Source organism: Heptranchias perlo, chromosome 24 (genome assembly GCF_035084215.1).
Source record: "Heptranchias perlo isolate sHepPer1 chromosome 24, sHepPer1.hap1, whole genome shotgun sequence".
NCBI lineage: Eukaryota > Metazoa > Chordata > Chondrichthyes > Hexanchiformes > Hexanchidae > Heptranchias > Heptranchias perlo.
The window spans coordinates 32,127,563-32,147,831 of record NC_090348.1 but is presented as its reverse complement, the minus strand read 5'-3'; the positions used below and the strand labels follow the sequence as shown (position 1 = coordinate 32,147,831).

Genomic DNA, 20,269 nt, shown 5'->3' with positions numbered 1-20,269 from the left:
GTCCCACGTCAAATGGATTCCAAAAAATAACGTTGGATCAAATGATACAGAGAAGATCATTTTTCTGCAGTAAGATATTAGGTTATTCACTAGTAATAAATCAGGTTAACCTAAGAAAGCAAGAACTTGCATTTATTTAGCGACTCTCATGAATGTCCTAAAAAGCTTCAAATTCCGATGAGGTACTTATTTGTTGGGATAATTCCTTCCTTATCCTTTTAACAGATTTGTAAAGCTAGAGACAGTAATATGTCTGAGAATTAACTTCATTTATTCATTCTTCAAAACATTCATCATTTAACATTCCAGACAGAATAGTACACATCAGCCTCACATCTGAAACTATCTGTGCAGGGAACCTCGAGGGGGAAATCACGAAAATGGCTTATCCGAGCCTATTCACATACCTGGTCTTGTCGGCAAAGCAAAAGTTCCTGCAGAGTCAAATGTTACAGCTCTTTTTATACTATTTTCTACTTTCTGCTGGATGCAATACTATCGGGTGTTTTATGACCCCCAGCTCTTTGAACAGAAACTAGACAGGGATGAGAGACCTCGGGCCCGATATTAGGAGGGTAGCGAGTTGGGTCGACTGGGCGCGTTACCCACGCGCCCAGTGAAATCGGGGCCTCCGCACGCGATTGCAACTTGATTGAAGGTACTTACCTTTGCTTCCGGGTTTTGCGCTGGAAAGCTGCGCAGCGGGCGGACTGCGCAGGCGCATCATAGGCTGTCAGCTGGAGGAGCCCTATTTAAAGGGGCAGTCCTCCACTGACTGATGCTGCAGAAAATAGGCAAAATTACAGCATGGAGCAGCTCAGGGGGAAGGCTGCTCCCAGGTTTAATGATGCCTCACTCCAGGTATCATTGGATGGGGTGAGGAGGAGGGGGAGGACAGAGATCTTCTCCCCAGCGGGCGGGATGAAGTGGCCTGCCTCTGCCACCAAGAAGGCCTGGCTCGAGGTGGCAGAGGAGGTCACCTGCACCACCAACATATCGTGCACCTGCTTACAGTGCAGGAGACGCTTCAATGACCTAAGTAGGTCAGCCGAAGTGAGTACACTTACTCATTCCCCTACACTCCCGTCTGCCACATCACCGCCCCCACCCCACATCTCCTTCTGCACTGCCAACACTACTCTGTCACATCACTCCTCACACTCACTCAAAGCTCATCCTCATCTTACCTGCACTTACTCACCTCGCCAGTACACATCCCACCACTACCACTCAACCCAATCCTCATACAATCTCATGGCTCTATCTCATACTCACCCTCTCGTGCATCTCTTTCACGGTCAGCCTCACTCAACCTGCCACTACCTGTGCTGCAGCCACAGGGCATGCATCACATATGTGCAGTAATGTGGAGATGCCGGTGATGGACTGGGGTTGACAATTGTAAACAATTTTACAACACCAAGTTATAGTCCAACAAATTTATTTTAAATTCCACAAGCTTTCGGAGGCTTCCTCCTTCCTCAGGTGAATGGTGTGGAAAATCTTCCACACCATTCACCTGAGGAAGGAGGAAGCCTCCGAAAGCTTGTGGAATTTAAAATAAATTTGTTGGACTATAACTTGGTGTTGTAAAATTGTTTACAATATGTGCAGTAGGAAGCGTAAGGCAAACGTGTCATGAGCATGAAGGGGATGCACAAGGGTGTATGAGGGTTTGTCATGGTTTGTACTTATATTTGATTTCTGATCAACTCACATTACATATTATATTGTCACCACTACTACCACGAGTTTGCGAATCTTGTCTGGTTTGTGCAATAATGCCCTTTCCTGAGGATCACTATGAAGACCCACAACTGATGCCACCCATTGTGTCACTGCAGAGTGGGTGTAGGTGTATTTGCAGGGCTCTTTTGTGCAGACGACTGAGAGACGTTGGCGATGTCCCTGGTGGCACCCTGGAAGGATGCGAAGCAGAAGTTGTTGAGGGCAATGGTGACTTTGACAGCGACAGGTAAGAAGATGGTGCTCGGGCCAGCCGGGAGCAGCTCAGCATGAAGGAGGCTGCAGATGTCCACGACTACATGTCGAGTGACTCTGAGCCTCCGTGTGCACTGCTGCTCAGAGAGGTCCAGGAAGCTGAGCCTCGGTCTGTGGACCCTGTGGCAAGGGTAGTGCCTTCTGCGATGCATCTCTCTGCGGTTGGCCTCCCTCCTTTTGTGCAGGTAGATGTGTCACAGCACTGTGTTGTGGAGCTGCACGTCTCAGAGGTGGACGGCGTGGATGGTGAGGCTGGTGATGCTGTTCGTCCTCCGAGGAGGTCATGACTGCAGCTACGGCGGCCCCCATCCGGAAGATGTACATTTGAGGGGGTCCGCAAGGTAGGTAAATGTGTCTGGACACCGGGGTAAGTGTGCAAGTTTGTGAATTTTATTGCTAGGAGGAGGATGGTGGAGGCCAAACTTTGTCCAAAGTGACAGAGTGGCCTCCTGCAATGAGTGAGGGTCTCCCCCCTCCACCTGTCAAATGGACCTTTGCAGCTGCCACAAGCTGGTGGCTGCAACACGTCCATTTCAACTGGGAGTGTTTCCTCCAGTACGGGAAACAGTCTTAGTTGAGATGAAAATCCCACCCCTCCTAAAATATCATGTCAATCAGGTCTGCTAATGACCTGAAGTATCAAAATAATTACCTTAAGTGGCATCCCGCCGGCTTTAATTGCGTCACTGGGGAACCCGGAAGTGGGCAGGTTGGAGCCGGGCTCCAGACCCCCCCCGGGAATCCCAGATTTTCGGAGCCCCCCCCGCCACGAACCCGCCGGCTCGGGGGTCTGAAAATCGAGCCTCTTATGTCTTTTCATACCATACTGTTACTTCCTATCATTCCTAAGCCATAGCTTTGTTGTACAAATCTTTGATGTATGCTCTGTAACAACATATTGCTTTTTTATTTTGCAGTAATTTCGTTTCTTACACTCCCCCCTGCTGTGACCAAAAGCCTGTGTTTTAAAAGCCTTTGTGCTTTAATTTTAACAACCCTTTGAGTTTTACATTATCCACCTAGCTTATTTATTTATTTAATAATCTATATGTGCCTATCCTGTTCTGTATAAAAGTAATGTAAAAACATATCTATATTCTTACATTTTTGAAGTGTAGTCACTGCTGTAAGATAGTGAAACGCTGCAGCCAATTGTCACAGCCAAGGCCCCACAAATAGCAATGAGATAAATGACCAGATTATCTGTTTTAGTGATGGTGGCTGAGGGACAAATATTGGCCTGACCACCAGGAGATTTCCCCTGTTCTTCTACAAATAATGCCACGGGATCTTTTACGTTCACCTGAGGGAGCAAACTAGGCCTCACTTTAGCTTCTCATCTGAAAAATGGCTCCTCCAACAATGCAGCACTCCCTCCGTACTGCATTGAAGTGCTAGCCTAGATTATGTGCTCTGGAGTGTGACTTGAACTCACGCCCTTCTGACTCAGAAGAGTGCTGATTTTATTTTTACATTGTTTGAAAATTCTGGTAAAAGTGTCACTTGAAAATAAAGGGGACCGTTGGAAAATAATATTTATTGTCAGATCTTAATTTCATGTTAAGTTGGAAAATTGAATATGGTGTATTCATTTCATTCGCAACTGGATGGGTTTGTTAATGTTAAAAAACAGACAATAACACACTTATTTACACTGCACGCATAAATCTTTAAAGTAAGTGAAGGTTGATTTTTAATGGTGTGTACATTTTACTAACGGTCCTTCCTGTCGTTGCCCTTGTCAACACACCATTAACGTCACCTTTCAACACTCTCTGTGATCAAAAGCCTTGCACAGCAACTAATCTGTAGCTGCCACTGTAGGTTTCCTGTAAACGTTAAATGACGCACTTCGATAAAATAAACCAGCAGGTCTTATTGTTCATGTTGAAAAAAGAATGCAGAGATTTCCTACTAGAAACAGCAATAAGCACGAAAGACAAAAAGGGAAACTCTCCCAAGGGTAACGCAGGACTCATTTGTTGTGAGTTATTCTAAACAGTATAAGAGTTACACATGCAAGTTTTTCCAAATGGTTTTCAACAGTTTTGGCTGCATTTGTCCAGCAGATACTTTTAAATAGTCCCAAAGGAGACTCTGTGTTTTGAAAATTGAAGGAGTAAAAAGGTTAAAATAAAATCAGCCTACAACTCAAAAATTGACTTTCAAGTGAGACTTGAGTGATTATTTTTCTCCTTTTTTTTGATGGACACCAACTCTGTAACCATGATTTATTTGCTTGTTACACCTATCTCCATTTATGCCTCCAGTTCTTGACTCTGCAGTGGGCTGTATGTTGGTCAGTAAATAAACTGTATGGATGTGGAATTTGATTTTTCTCAAACCAAACTGCATTCAAGGTATGCATTAATCTTAAAGGTACCTCATTGTTTCCCAAAACACACAGTTAGGTTAACGTTTTAAATAAGTATTAAACATGGCAGCAGTGACTATCATCAATTTCATAATATTGGTTTTGAACAATTTCAGGAATATGATAGATATCTAATTGAAATTGTTTAAAATCATTATTATAAAATTTGTAGCACTTTCAAAGATTGACCTACATCAGACACCTATGGGTTTATATTGCAGCGTCTTTCAACTTTCCAAATATGGAGAGTGCAGTTTTAAAAGGAGTACTCTACAACATTCTTTGTGAGAAAAAAAAAATCTGAACAAATCTGTTTAACATTTTAGAGCAATTTAAAGAATTTAAACAGATGACCAATAATGTTAGTAGCTTGTGAAAAATAAGAATGTTAAACCAGGCTATTCCCATTAGCAGATTATCATAAGCAAGCGTGAGGATGAATCTATTAATCTGCTGTAAAATGCACAATTAGAAATCATTTTTACTGTTAAATATTTAGAAAAGTCTTCCACAGGAATAAAGAGAAGGGGCGAGAAGAAATGGTGGTTGTTTATTGAAGAACTTAAGTGAGGAACAAAGGTCCATAGTGCAGGACACCTCCAAGATGGAAGAGAGGGAGAGAAGTAATGGTTAGATAACACCAAGCTTGGGTATTTTAAATCCTAACAGTTGTGGGAGAAAGGAAAGAATGAGGGAGGCATGACGTTCTACAGTTTTGAGAACCTGGGACAGAAAGCGTGGAGGAGCACTAGGCCGCTAAGGAGGTTGCCTTCAATGCAGGTGAAACCAGCAATATTGTCAAAGAGTGCATTGACAATATTATCGGAGGGGTTGATTATAATCACAGTAGGAGACAGTTCAAAGAGTCTTAAGGGTCGATTGTAACTTGAGGCAGGGTAGGACGGAGACCCCCGCGGAGAGTTCAGCTTGACGCCCGGGCCATTTTGACTCTCGAAACCGATGGCATTGACATCAGTTTTGATGGGCGGGAGCAGAAATCAGGTCTGGTCGCCAGGAACGCAAAGGAACAGTCCCCGGCATAAAGTTGGTGCTGGGGAGAGGGTATGAATGAAGATGCCGGTGCTGGGAGGAAAAGGCAAGGCCGGGGCTGGGGAGGATCAAGTACTCTTTGTGAGACCTAGGGGGAGCTCCTACTGGCCCACAACGGTTTCATATAAATGTAAAATGTAAATACTCATCATGGCCTCTCCTGGCCGCTCCGTGCTTTCCCGCCAAGTCATGCTGTCAGGTTTGGCGCCATGCGGATCTTCCGAAATTTGAAGTTAAAGTGTGGTTGCGGCTCCGATGACCTCATCAGGCCATGACTTTTCATGTAAAATAGTCTCCCACCTGCCTGGGGAGAGCAGCCCTCCCATTGCCCAATATGAGGTCAGTTAAGATGGGAACTCGTGGGGAATATGACTCTCCCACCATCCCCCCTCCCGCCATCTTAACTACCCCCCGCCCCTCAATCTGCACCATTCCTGCCACGTGGACAGGCTTAAAATCAACCCTTTAATTTCAACACAGTAAGGAGAAAGAGCTTGTGGGTGGCTGCATTTGCAGTCTTGCATGAAAAGGAGGGAGAAATTCCAAAAATGTATGAAAGGCTAAGCTGACCCTTTTCTTATGAGCTAGCCATATTCAGCTATTTGGACCATGGAGCTGGGAGCAGACCCATATTTCTAGGCTTGCTCTGCCCTGGGAGGTTTATAGTGTGTTTTCTTTAATCAAAGTTTTTTTCTTTTTCTTGTTTCAGATTTACTGGCCTGGCACACCTAGTCAAACAGAGGGATGTCAAATGAAAGGCAGAGACTCAATGGTAAGTTCTAATCCTCTGACAAACTAACAGAGAATTTGCTTGTTTATAAAGCAAATAAATGTTAAAACATGCAAAATTGAAACAATTTGATAAATGAGACTTAGCTATTATCCAAACATATGGAAAAGTGTCGCACTGGTTAAAGGCAAAATGGACTTCAAGCTATCAACTCAGTTAGACAGCTAAGGACACAAATTGTCACAATCTTATTTTAAAGGTCACTGTTGTCATCAGAAAATATTTATTTGTGGAGGGAGAAGAATCAAATAATTTATGATGCAATGAAGCATCTCAATCAGGTTTCCACTCTGTGTTTGCAAACAAGCCAAAAAAAAAGTTTGCAAACAATTTTTCATGAAGCAGAACCCCTTTGACTTTATGCTCTGATATCAGATATCAGGTACCGGATGCCAGGGCTTTCGAGAGAGCGCGCGGATCAGTAGGATTAGTTTTGGATTGATCTAGCCAAGAGCTGACACAGACAATGACCTCCTTCTCTGTTGTCAATGTCTATGATTCTATGGCTTTAGGCCAGTTAAAATTCTAAACGGACTCTGTGAGGTGTTATATTTTGGTAGGAAGAAGCAGGAGGCCACTTACTGCTTGGATAATGAGAATCTAAATAGGGTAGAGGTGTAAAGGCATCTAGAGGTACAGATACACAAATCACTAAAAGTAGCGATGCAGGTTAATAAGGCCATAAAAAAGGCAAACCAAGCACTGGGGTTCATTTCTAGAAGAATAGAATTGAAAAGCAGAGAAGTTATGTTAAACTTGTATCGAACCTTGGTTTAACAACATTTAGAATACTGTGCACAGTTCTGGTCTCCATATTATAAAAAGGATATAGAGGCACTGGAGAAGGTGCAGAAAAGATTCACAAGGATGTTACCAGAACTAAGAGGATATACTTATCAGGAAAGGCTGAACAGGCTGGGGCTCTTTTTTCTAGAAAAGTGAAGGCTGAGGGGTGACCGAATAGAAGTCTTCAAAATTATGAAAGGGTTTGATAAGGTAGACGTAGAGAAGATGTTTCCACTTGTGGGTGAGACCAAAATAAAGGGCCATAAATATAAGATAGTCACCAATAAATCCAATAAGGAATTCAGGAGAAACTTCTTTACCCAAAGAGTGGTAAGAATGTGGAACTGGCTACCACGAGGAGTAGTTGAAGTGAATAGCAAAGATTCATTTAAGGGGAAGCTGGATAAGCAGATGAGGGAGAATGGGGAGGATATGCTGATACGGTTAGATGAAGACAGGTGAGAGGAGGCTCGTGTGGAGCAGAAATACCGACATAGACCAGTTGGGCCGAATGGCCTGTTCCAGTGCTGTAGACTCAATGTAATATGTAGTTTTCGAATGTAAATAAAATCATTATTTCAGAACTACATAGATACAGGCATTCAATTACTCAGTAATTGCAACTGGATGCAATCCCTATAGACTATATCTGACCACCAGAACCTATAGATGTTGATGCAGTAATTGAACAAATTCTCATAAATGAAGTTGATATGAAAGGAAAAATACTTAAAATTTAATTCTGAGAAATTAGTAATTTTAAAAAGCTACCAACACTTGGAAAGATTTGTAGTGAGTCACTTATAATTTTACATTTTTTTGTACACAAATCTTTTTTGAGTTAGAGGAGAAGACCTGTCAGTGCACTGTGTGTTAGGACAGATAACCCACTAGACAAAAGGCCTCCTGATTTTCAGATTTTATTTTATTCCCAGATTCAATCTGCAGTGAGCAAATTACATAGAATTTACAGTACAGAAACAGGCCGTTCAGCCCAACTGGTGTTTATGCTCCACACGAGACTCGTTCTACCCCACTTCAGCTAACCCCATCAGCAATACCTTTTATTCCTTTCTCCCTCATGTATGTATCTGGCTTCCCCTTAAATGCATCTATCCTGTTCACCTCAGCTACTCCATGTAGTAGCTAGTTCCACATTCTAACCACTCTATGGGTAAAGAAGTTAAAATGCATACTACTTTGGGTCAAAAATTAAATAAAATGTTTAATATGAGAAAACTTTGGATTGAATTGAGAAATCACAGCACATCACAAAAACACAGTATTCTGCATGCTGTGTGCTGTGAATTACCCCACTTGTTTATGGAGGGAAAGGAAGTGGGCAAAGTTTTTATAACCATACAAATTTTTTGGTTTGAAGATGAACTTTTGATTGGATTTAATCCAAATTTTGGATTAATCATTCAGTGTCGAAGTATCACGTTAATCAGACTAAGCTTTAAAACCAGAAGTACCACCTAGAAATTATTCAAATAGTGTCAAATTGTGAACAAATCCTTTTGTTCAATAATCATTCTGCATTTTAATTAGTAAATATAGCATTTCATTGTTATATACCTTAAAGTTAAGAGCTAAATTTGCTCAGTGTGTAGAAAGTATCCTACCAGTGTTTTACATCATTCACTTTCCATTCCTTTTCTGCAGTCTGAATGTGCAAATTTTATCCGTGTTCTTCATGCATACAATCGATCTCATCTATTGGCCTGTGGAACAGGGGCCTTCGATCCAGGCTGTGCCTTTATCAAAGTGGGTCGCTGGGCAGAGGTAAGAAAAACTCACAGTGGTGCAATAACATGGTACACTGGTGTGAAAAATACTGCAATGTGCAGTGTAAGGGTACAGGTTTGCACCTATAACACTTACACTACTCACATGTCAAGTTCCTGTCCTAAACCATGCTATAAAAGGCTATTGCGTGAGATATTGTTCACTGGAGCCAGACAAAAAAAATGGCTTATAATCTTTCAGGCTTTGCAGGCAACATTTTTGATGGGATTTACACAGGCATATTTGTTAAAGTAATACTATACCAATAGAGAAATCCCAAATGTCAGGAAGAAATATGTTAAACCAACAGTTTAAAATGCTGAAATTGAACTAACGTTGTGGGATTCTGATATCCAAACACTCAACAGCAGAGTAAGGAATGTCAGAGGAATGGATTAAATGTTTGTACAGCAGTATCTTACAGCATAATTTCAGGGCTTGTATTTTTAATTGTTGATATTGGATTGAATTGCGAATAAATTATCAGTGAAACCAGAGTTGTAGGTACACTGATAATTTTCTAAAACTTTCCTCTAATTTTGGAATAAAATTAACCCTAAACTTACTTCACAGAAGTGTGTTCATCTTGTGCCTTCAGATTTTCTGCACTGGTCAACATGACAGAGTTTTTGAAGGTAATTGGTTCTTGTCTGGTCAAAGAATTCAGTCTTTTTGAAAACTCCCAACCTGATAACAATCCCTCTTTTTTACTCCTTGCATCCTCAGAATCTCTTCTCGAATTTTGTTGCTACTATCTTCTCAAAGGATCCAGTAGTCAATAATTGTAATTAAGCATGGGTATAGCAGATGGTTTGTTTCCTGAAGATATCATTCAGGTAGAAGCTCTTTGTATTTAATAAAAACAAAGCTCCAAGAGTTTACAACTCCCGACATTAACTCTCCAATGAGCAACTCTCCTAAGTCCACAAAAAGCAGGACAAATCCAATTTGGCCAATTACCACCCCATCAGTCTACTTTCAATCATCAGCACAATGATGGAAGGTGTCGTCAACTGTGCTATCAAGCGGCACTTACTCACCAATAACCTGCTCACTGACGCACAGTTTTGGTTCCACCAGGACCACTCGGCTCCAGACCTCATTACAGCCTTGGTCCAAAGAGCTGAATTCCAGAGGTGAGGTGACAGTGACTGCCCTTGACATCAAGGCAGTATTTGACCGAGTGTGGCATCAAGGAGCCCTACTAAAATTGAAGTCAATGGGAATCAGGGGGAAAAGCTCTTCAGTGGCTGGAGTCACACCTAGCACAAAGGAAAATGGTAGTGGTTGTTGGAGGCCAATCATCTCAGCCCCAGGACATCGCTGCAGGAGTTCCTCAGGGTCCTAGGCCCAACCATCTTCGGCTACTTCATCAATGACCTTCCCTCCATCATAAGATCAGTTTGTTGATGATTACATGGTGTTCAGATCCATTCACAACCCCTCAGATAATGAAGCAGTCCGTGCCCGCATGCAGCAAGACCTGGACAACATCCAGGCTTGGGCCAATAAGTGGCAAGTAACAGTCACGCCACGCAAGTGCCAGGCAATGACCATCTCCAACAAGAGAGAGTCTAACCACCTCCCCTTGACATTCAACGGCATTTCCATCGCCGAATCCCCCACCATCAACATCCTGGGGGGGGCACCATCGACCAGAAACTTAACTGGACTAGCCACACAAATACTGTGGCAACAAGAGCAGGTCAGAGGCTGGGTATTCTGTGGCGAGTGACTCATCTCCTGACTCCCCAAAGCCTTTCCACCATCTACAAGGCACAAGTCAGGAGTGTGATGAAATACTCTCCACTTGCCTGGATGAGTGCAGCTCCAACAATACTCAAGAAGCTCGACACCATCCAAGATAAAGCAGCCCACTTGATTGGCACCCCATCTACCAGTTTAAACATTCACTCCCTCCACCACCGGCACACCGTGGCTGCAGTGTGTACCATCCACAGGATGCTCTGCAGCAACTCGCCAAGGCTTCTTCTACAGCACCTCCCAAACCCGAGACCTCTACCACCTAGAAGGACAAGAGCAACGGGCGCATGGGAACAACACCACCTGCATGTTCCCCTCCAAGTCACACACCATCCTGACTTGAAAATATATCGCCGTTCCTTCATCGCCCATTTCTGGGTCAAAATCCTGGAACTCCCTACTAACAGCACTGTGGGAGCACCTTCACCACACGGACAGCAGCGGTTCAAGAAGGCGGCTCACCACCGCCTTCGAGGGCAATTAGGGATGGGCAATTAAATGCTGGCCTTGCCAGCGACACCCACATCCCATGAATTAATTTTTAAAAAGCAAGCCAGTGGAATGTGTTCATATCCCTAGTTTGTTTCTGATGTGGGAAAGATGGGGCTGTTTCTCAAATTAGTAAATATTTCTCATTTAAAATTCAGTGTGAAATGATTTATTAAGTTCACTTGGTAGTGAAATACTGTTGTAAGAAACTTTAACTGCAACAAATGCACCCATTAGCAGTCGTAGACTTAGTGAGCAAAGATTTAAATGTGTGTTGTCCTTCCCCATTAGTGAAATAAACTCTTTAGCTTGTGTTAGCAACATTGCTTCATTTTGAGGAAAACAAGTATATTCATAACAACCCAACAGGAAACTAGAATGCATTTTAATGAGTGACCAATCAAGAGATGTACAATGAATATAATCAGTGATCTCTATGACTCATTTAAATATATCAGGAAAATATGGGCTTAGAAAACCAATCGCACCCAGAACTGCAACAATCACTGCACCACTTCCTTCTCCTCATACTCACACACTCACCACCAAATACTACTTCTGCTGCAGAGGACTCAGACACTGACTTTGAAGGCCCAGGCTTCCAAAGGCGGCTCGTGGGCATCTACCCAGGAATGCAATGTGCATTGGGGCAGCCTGCCAGCAAGCTTGCGCACAATGTCTTGGAGCACGGAGGAGTCCAGCTCCAATTTGTCTCAAGGTTTTGCACAGAGCAATGGAGACCATTCTGTCCAACATGGGCGGCAGTCAGCTCCATTAACAACACAGTGGCACCCATCGTGATGGAGCCTCTGCTGACAGCTCAGACTGCTGTGATGGCAGCTCAGACTGCTACCATGCAATCTCAGATGGCTGCCACCTTGGCTCTGGGGGCTAATGTCGACAGGGGCCTTCAAAGTGTCACTGCAGTCTTGTACTCTGTTCTCACACAGAGCCGTAGGAGTGCTGAGGCACTGTCCCAGGAGAGTGTCCTTGGCTTCAGTGGATGACAGCATGTCAGCTCCCCTGCCGGTCACTCTGCCAGTGCCCTTGTTAGTGCCACACAGCCAACCGGGCCAGACTGCTCTGGCTCAGGCCGAGATGCTGTAGTCTGCAGCTGCGCCCACTAGGCCCAGAGCTGCTTGAGATCGTCCTCCAAGGCCATCTGAAGTGACAATCAATGGAAGCTCAGCATCCTTCCACATGCCAAAGGACCACGCAAGACAGACACTAACAGTTGGCACAAAGGTGACTCTTAATTATTTCTGTTAAATAATAGATAGAGATGTAATTGAATAGATTGATAAATGTATTTTTTGTTCTGGATTTGGTGTTGGTTGTATTGAAGTAAGGGCAAGACCCATGAATCTGAACTAAAGGCAAACGGATGGTGATTGTCAGGAGAGTGGTAAGAACTGTGGGACTGTTGGTGTCCTGGGGATGGGAGGGCTGATTTAGATGAAGCACTCCTTTGGCAGCTAGGGGCACTGATGGTCGCTGCCTCTCCGCCTCCTCCTTCACTTGCTGCTGCCCAGGCGGTGGTAAAGGCTCGTCCCTCATGATGACGAAGTTGTGCAGCATGCCACAGATGACCACACATCTGAATACCCACTCAGTTATATACTGCAAAGCTCCTCCGGAATGGTCTAAGCAGCGGAAGCATTGCTTGAGAATGCCGATTGTTTGCTCGATGATGTCTCTTGTGGCAGTATGGCTCTCGTTGTAGGCCTGTTCTGCAGCTGTGCGCGGGTTCCAGCCAGGAGTTATGAACCATGTCGGGAGGGGATAGCCCTTGTCATCCAATAGCCAGCCTGTAACTTGGCAGCCTGGTTGGAATAAAGGTGGCACAGTGCACTGCCGCAGGATGAAAGAGTCATGACTTCTGCCAGGATAGTGGGCACAGACCTACATGATGTGCTGCCTCTGGTCGCAAACCAGCTGTACATTCAGGGGGTGGAATCGCTTTTGATTGATAAAGATGCCAGGCTGGTGATGGGAAGCACGCAAGGCAATGTGTGTACAGTCTATGTCACCTTGCAGCTTGGGGAAGCCTGCCATGCGGGCGAAGCCCAGTGCTCTCTTGTCCTGCTTTGCTCTGTCTATAAGGAAGAAGATGTAGGTGTTCCTCTTGGTGTAGAGAGCCTCGGTGTCCTCCCTGATACATCAGTGTACTATGAACTGTGAGATGGCATATCACCTGTTGCAGCCTGAAAGGAGCCCGTGGCATAAAAGTTGAAGGCCACAGTCACGTTGACAGCCACAGGCAGTGCTGTCCACACCCTGGTGCAAGGCTCGAGTTGTGGCTGCAGCAGGTGACATATCTCAGTGGCAGCCTCCTTGGTGAAGCGCAGGCACCGGAGATATTGCTCCCAAGTAAAGTTAATGTAGAGGAAGTGGTCGCTTAATACCCGCTGTAGATATGGCCTCTTGCACATAACTTGTAAATAGTGCATGATCCCTTTAAATATCACTGGTGAGGGGGCTTTCCTGACGGTTACTGCCAGGCTGTGCTGCACGTGGCGAGTGAAGTGCTGGGGCACTCGAAAATTGATAATGGGTCCTGCAAGACACACAGGACTCTAATTTAAATAAAATATTTTGGCCTTTAACTAATCCCGATATGTGCTCCTGACACCAGCACATCCACCTTAACCAATATGGCGGGTGGCGTACTTCCGGCTGGAAATGTCTGTGGGCTTCCTGCCCACAGTATTGGGTCCTTAGTAGGCCGGTTAGCGCCCGAACAACTGGCTCTGTGCAGCTGAATTTCTAGGCCATAACTCATAAAAAGATATAAGAAAATAAGTATAGAAACAGAAGGGACCATTTTGTCTGTTTCTGACAGATTGTGCACAATTTGCACTGACATGCACTTTCCCTCACATACTTCATTGCCTGGAAGCTGAACAAGCACAGGTAAAACTTTCAAAAAAACAGAAATTAGCCCTTCATCCCAAAAGCAATTAAACAAAATACTCTTGTATATCGAGCTAAGATCATTCGATTCTAGCCTGTCATGCTTCACAGAGTCCATTATTATGGTCGGGTACAACTGGAGCCAAGTGCTCTGTAGAGTATTTGATCGTCAATGTCATCAGCACCATTACAATCAGATGTTAATGCAATGCCTCCATTTGAGATTCTAGTTTGCTTTGTCGCAAAAAGGAACATGAGCCTTGAAATGGCTGGTGGTGACATTAACAGACTTGATGCACTTGTAAGACATTCCTTAATCTGCTGCTTTAACCTGTTTATTTTAAATGGGTAAACGCCACCACTAAAATAGTGAACAGAGGAACATCATACGAATGTGTTAAGTATTCCTCCACTAATAACACTGGCAGAAATTTTTGGGCTATAGTCATACTCGAGACCTGCTAGTTTTTTGTTCCTGTTCTCTGGTTTGGCAATCGTAATCTTGTTACACTTACTTGCATCCATAGTATCAGTGGATTGCAGTAATTTAGAGACATGGACTATCTCAACTCTTAATTGTATTTCCCAAGTCTAATTTAAAGTACAATTTTGTCAGACTGTCCTCATATTTTAGTGTTTTAAGTCCTGTCACTTCTCCCTGCCCTCTGTCTAAGGCATTAACCCCCTCTTAAAGTTAAGTTATCCAATGCACCACAAAATATTCCAAGTTCCAAGTTCTTTATGTGATCGAATATCCTTTGCAGGTACCCAGGAACTGTAATATGTTAATGTTGCAAATAAATTCAACAGATAGTTCAAACAAATCTACCCCACTATGTAATGATCCAATGCTGGCTTACGTTAAGCTTGTGTGCTAGATCCTGACCCTGCCAAACCAAACCTGCCCAGTATACTGCGCTTGTTCTGAGCATATACACCAATGTGTTGAGTCTACTCTGTGCCTTATTAGGCCTGCAGGCTGCTACATTGAGCTTCTGAACTGTTAAATCAAGCATGTGGGCTGTGATAGTGAGACTGCATGCTCATTATGTCGATCCCGGGAGCTATTTTACAGAGCTGGCCGCAAAAATCATTAATCTCACTGTCCTGCCATAGCACGATGGGACAGGACTTCTGTGCATTGGCCTCAGGCGCCCCTGACCCTGTTGGAATTCTCGGGGTCAAAGACATTTAAATAAGGTGGACAGCCACACATTTCAGTATTGGCACAGCTGGGATACCTGCCAAGTGAGTGGAGGAAGGCCTCTGTCCTTTCAGCAGCCAATCATTTTGCGACCGACTGCCATGAGGAAACCGGCTTTTCTAAATTTGGTGGGGCCCACTTTCTCCAGCTGACAGCACTGTATGCCTGCTTCATGGCACCAGAGACAGTACTGGCACGCATTCTGTTGTATGACATCATCCTAGCAGTCCTGCCTCTTCCCCTGACATCAACGGAAGAGGGGCAGGTGCATGACACCTGTTCCCACTCCTTGAGGAAACACCAACGCATCAGGAATGTGATGGAGACCTAGCATGAAAGACTCCCATTCCAATTTCCAGCTCTGCTAACCCATGTCCTCCCCAATAACACGCCCCAGTGTCCTAAAAACCTAGCTATACTGGGCTCAACTGCTATTATATTTCCATGGAAGGAAAATCATGGCTGTGCAGATGCAATTTTCCAATATGTACTTCCAACGGGCAAGGCTCTGCACCAAAAGGGCGGAATCAGAAAATTTAGCCAAGTAATCTTTATTATATTACTCTTTGTAATGTAACATTTTACCTAAAAAGGTGTGGAAAATCATCAGCTACTCCTAAAGGGTTAAATATTATACTCTATAAAAAGAGTAATGAGTCAGGTGTGTAATATATACAAGTTGATATTTCAAATCATTTTGAAATTAATATACATTCGACAGAATTTTTTGAATTTTTCCAGTCTACTCCACACATCAAAGGTTCTACCTCTTACCCTTTCGATGCCCCATACGCATACTCGTCAAGGAGAGTGTGTTCCTTGGGCTATTTTTATAATCCTACAGACTAGGATAAAATCAGCACTATCAAATGTACGGGAACAGAACTCAAGGCTAATTGTTTTCATCTAAAGCACCTTGCCCAGAAAGCCTATAGGAAACAAAATAAGAGTGAAAAGTTGAAAGTTTATATGAAAAGAGACTATACACATTGTGCTTATGTCCAATTACTTTATAAATAAGAAAAGTACTGGGACTGAACAGTGTTTTCATTCAAAATTTAGAGGTTAGGGTTACCAGGGCATAAAAAGTGGAAACTTGTAATCTGGGACTCTCAAACACCTTTTACCTATGTCAAATTATTGTCCAAACCATAAATTATTAACTTAGGAAAACTTTTGCAGACTGTACTTGAATCCAGATCTTTATGAACATGCATCTTGCCCTGGTGAGAACATTGACGATATAAATACAAAGCATCGTGTTACTATGTATCCTTATTGTAATGAAAATCCAAAGTATGGCAATAGAATTCAATCTCTTTGACAGCTGAAGCAAGAGTAAAATGTATTTTTCTGATTTATTGAGTTATTTCACATTTATCCTTCTTATCCCATAGACCAGTTAAAGAATTTACAATACTAGCTATAATAATCTTTATGTGGGGAAAAAAAGATAACACTTGCAGTGCTGCAGCTCTTAAATTATATCTGCAAAGAATCTAACCATGTTATTTTAACATTACATTTTTGAGATTTACGTTTAAATAATTCTAACTTTATGATAATTTTGCTGTCAGCATAAAATGTTACCATGGGCTTTAGAAATGGTAAAAGGAAGAGATATATATCGAATATATTTTTAAAGTTTACAACTGAAACTTCTAATTGTGCAAGTGCCTAATGAAAATGTCCTGAGAAGCTGTGCTTAATTACGTTGTGGCTTTTTTATTAAGTGATCAGCCCATTTGGCACAAATATTCTTTAACTAGAACCAGAAGTTTAAAGCCGCAGGCTCCTTGTCACTCAGTCTTGTCGGATTGTGATGGTGGGCTAGCTGGAGTGAGTGCCATGTTTCAATGAGGCCATCCCCTATCCCCTCCCTGAATCTTTGGAGAGAGGTAGAACTGATAAGAGGCAGAACGAATCATGGTGTCAGTTTTCCTCAGTTGGTAGCGCTCTCACCTCTAAGTCGGAATGTTGTGGATTCAAGCCCCACTCCAGGACTTGAGCAAATAATCTGCAACAACAACAACAACTTGCACTTATAGAGCATCCTTAACGTCGTAAAACGTCCCAAGGCGCTATATGAAGTATTTAGGTTGGTACTTCAGCGTGGAGTTGCAGGGGTCCTGTTTTGTCGAACGTGCCTTCTTTCAGATGAGATGCTAACCTGAGGTCCTGTCTGCCTGTTCAGGTGGATGTAAAGGATCTCATGGCACCATTTGAGGAAGAGCAGGGAGTTCTACTGGTGTCCCAACTAACATTCATCCCTCACCAACACCGCCAAAAAAAATTGTATCTGCTGATTTACCTCATTTGCTGTATGTGGGACCTTGCTGTGTGGAAAGTGGCTGCTGTGTATGCCTTCATAACAACAGTGACTACACTTCAAAATTAATTCATTGGCTGTGAAGCACATTGCGACTTGAAATGTGAAAGGCGCTATATAAGTGCAAGTTCTTTCTGGTGCTAATCAAAGTAACATTGATGATAGTCATAGAGTGGTTACCATTTCATATCCCTCTATTATAACATATATCATGTAATAGATATAGGATAAAAAATATAGTCTGGTGTATTTTACAAAGCAAGGACAAGCAAGGCTTGAATTGCCAACAGGAGCTGGGTCAGGTAAGGGCTACTATGAGGACGGTCAGCTTAGTATTGTCAGTGAGAGTCAAGTTTGGATCTCAGTAGAACTGGTAGCGACCACCACATAAACTTTTACGCCACTGATCATCCCTGAGACCAACAGAAGGCATCAGTCGAATGAGCCAGTGTGCAGTTCACTGCTACATCACTCAGGTAACAGATGCCCACTTTTGCCGCATTTATCAAATTTAACGCTGGCATACAGCACCAGTTCAAAAGGCAGATACCATTTTATCAGTCCTGTGGCATTTCCAAAACACAAGCCAACATTAATGGCACTCAAAATGCCATTCATGCACTTATTAGTAGGCCCCCACTTGAGGGAATCAGTCGTTTCCCAACTGTTTGAGGGGAAAGAGAGATTAAAAGGTTGACTTCTGGGAGAGACGAGTTACTCACTCCAATGTGGATGATAATTTGAAGAACCCCTATACCTATAATAATAATGCATCTTCCACAAGGCAGTAATAATAGAGCAGACCACTGTCTCTTAAAACAAAGTTTCTCATGTTTGAATCACTTGAATGGTACTTTCTGGTATTCAAGAGAGAGCTGGATCTGTTTCTAGCTGGGGGTGGGGGATAGGGGAGAGAGATCACCTCACACAAGAGGTAGGTACCCTAGAATACAAATCTGGGTCAACGTGATCTCCTGGACTAGTTTCGATTGCCTAAACAGTTTCAGATTTTTTTCCCCTAATTGGCCTGGATTTTTATCTGTTTTTTGCCTCTCCCAGGAGATAACGTGACCCTGGGGGTATCTGTATCATGATGCATAGAGTATAGTGTATGGGACAGGCTAGATGGACCAGTGGGTCTTTACCTGTCTGTCATTTTTGTATGTTTGTATGACCTGGAAAGAGTTGTCAGAATTTTGATAGTACGCTGCCTGATTAACAATGATGCCATTGAAAGAGACATACACGTGCTTGCCAGAGTAGATGCAACACACCAGCCATTGCCCAGAGTGGCCACTCAGTTTTTTTCCTTGACATCTGCATATGGCTCTTTCTATAAACAGAAGGACATAATGCAATTTTTTTATATTATATTCTACAACAACAACAACATTAGAATGGCTGGATTCCCAATAAATCCCCAGGAGAAAAAACTGCAGTAACTTTTCTGGAAGTGATTACTTCAGTCCATCTTGCAACCCACAGTCACTCAAAGGGGATTTATTAGTTGGAGAAGATATTTGCCAAATAGCTCTTGTCTGCCTCGTCTACAGAAATTACCAAAAACATAAATAACGGGTTACTATTAACTTTTAAGGCAATATTTTCCAAGACAATACTTGGGAATCACTTCCCATCATCTGTTTTAATGTGCCATATCCTGAACTTAATGTAGTCACACTTTGCTCAGTGCACTTTGTGATGTATGCCATATTAGAGATCTAAACACTGGACCCAGTGTTCCAGAGGGAGATATTTATTTCATAAAGCACACATTCATTTTACTCTTGGGGGTAGAAGATGTGGAATAAGTACCTATTTTTCCGATCATACTGGAGAAATTTAGCTCATTATCTGCAAGTTGTTATGTTTTTGTGTTTGTTAAATACTAAAGAATCAGATATTCTTAGTAATAATTCAATGCGATTTGGATTTTTCCATTTAATGCTTAGTGGTTGTTGAATTCTCCTTTTCATTAATGGAAATGAGCACATGGATTTTGGAAACTTTTAATTTATTATTGCTGACATGAACTTCATCAATTTGTTAGTCACTCATTGAAGAATGATTAGTTTCAAGTATATTTGATACCTTCAGAGAACCAGTGTAAGGGAACTTTTCACTGGTTGAATCTCAGCCGAATTCACCCAACCTCTCCTTTCCAGACTGAAATCCTCACTGTTGATCCTGTTATGGAGTTAAGATACATTGTCAAGGTGCTCCACGTGTGCGAGTACAGTTGATGGTGGTACTTGCAGCATCAGCCCTCTGAAAACTAAGTTAGGTGGAAGAGAGATGCTTTGTCAATCTGCAGAATGGTAAGAGGGCCCCACATGGCAAACAAGAACAGCAGAAAGTACAGCTATTAACAATAGCGAATAGCAATGGCAATAACACTAGACAAAAAAAAGGCTGTCCCATACTTTGTGTGAGTGTTTGAGACCTCCCTACGTCTGTACGAGGCATGGTATCAAAACAAGCTATTCAAATTCAGATGTGACATTTAATCAGTTAGATGAAATGTAACAATAACACACGCATAAACAGTAAACTATCAATTCACCATTAATGAAATAGGCATCTCCCACTGGGAAAACGTACCTTACATGTGTTCTGTAATATATGTTTATCTAACGACAGAATAACAAAACCACTCTTAGAAGCTAAAATGATAAGCGATAGAACAAGAAAAAAGCAATAAAAATGTTAATTGACAGTACTAGTTGCATCTGACTTTCCAGTTCAGCTACCTTCAACTGATGGTGACAAAAAGGATAAGTG

At 42.7% G+C, this 20,269-nt stretch overlaps 1 protein-coding gene across 1 annotated transcript in view; it reads left to right on the top strand.

Annotated features, from left to right (window-relative positions):
* LOC137341868 (semaphorin-3E-like) overlaps positions 1-20,269 on the top strand; it is a 216,037-nt gene that overhangs the window by 93,044 nt on the left and 102,724 nt on the right. Inside the window, exons 3-4 of the mRNA XM_068005378.1 lie at positions 6,135-6,197; positions 8,667-8,786. Of these exons, the coding sequence (XP_067861479.1) occupies positions 6,135-6,197; positions 8,667-8,786 (183 nt within the window). The remainder of the gene's footprint in view (positions 1-6,134; positions 6,198-8,666; positions 8,787-20,269) is intronic.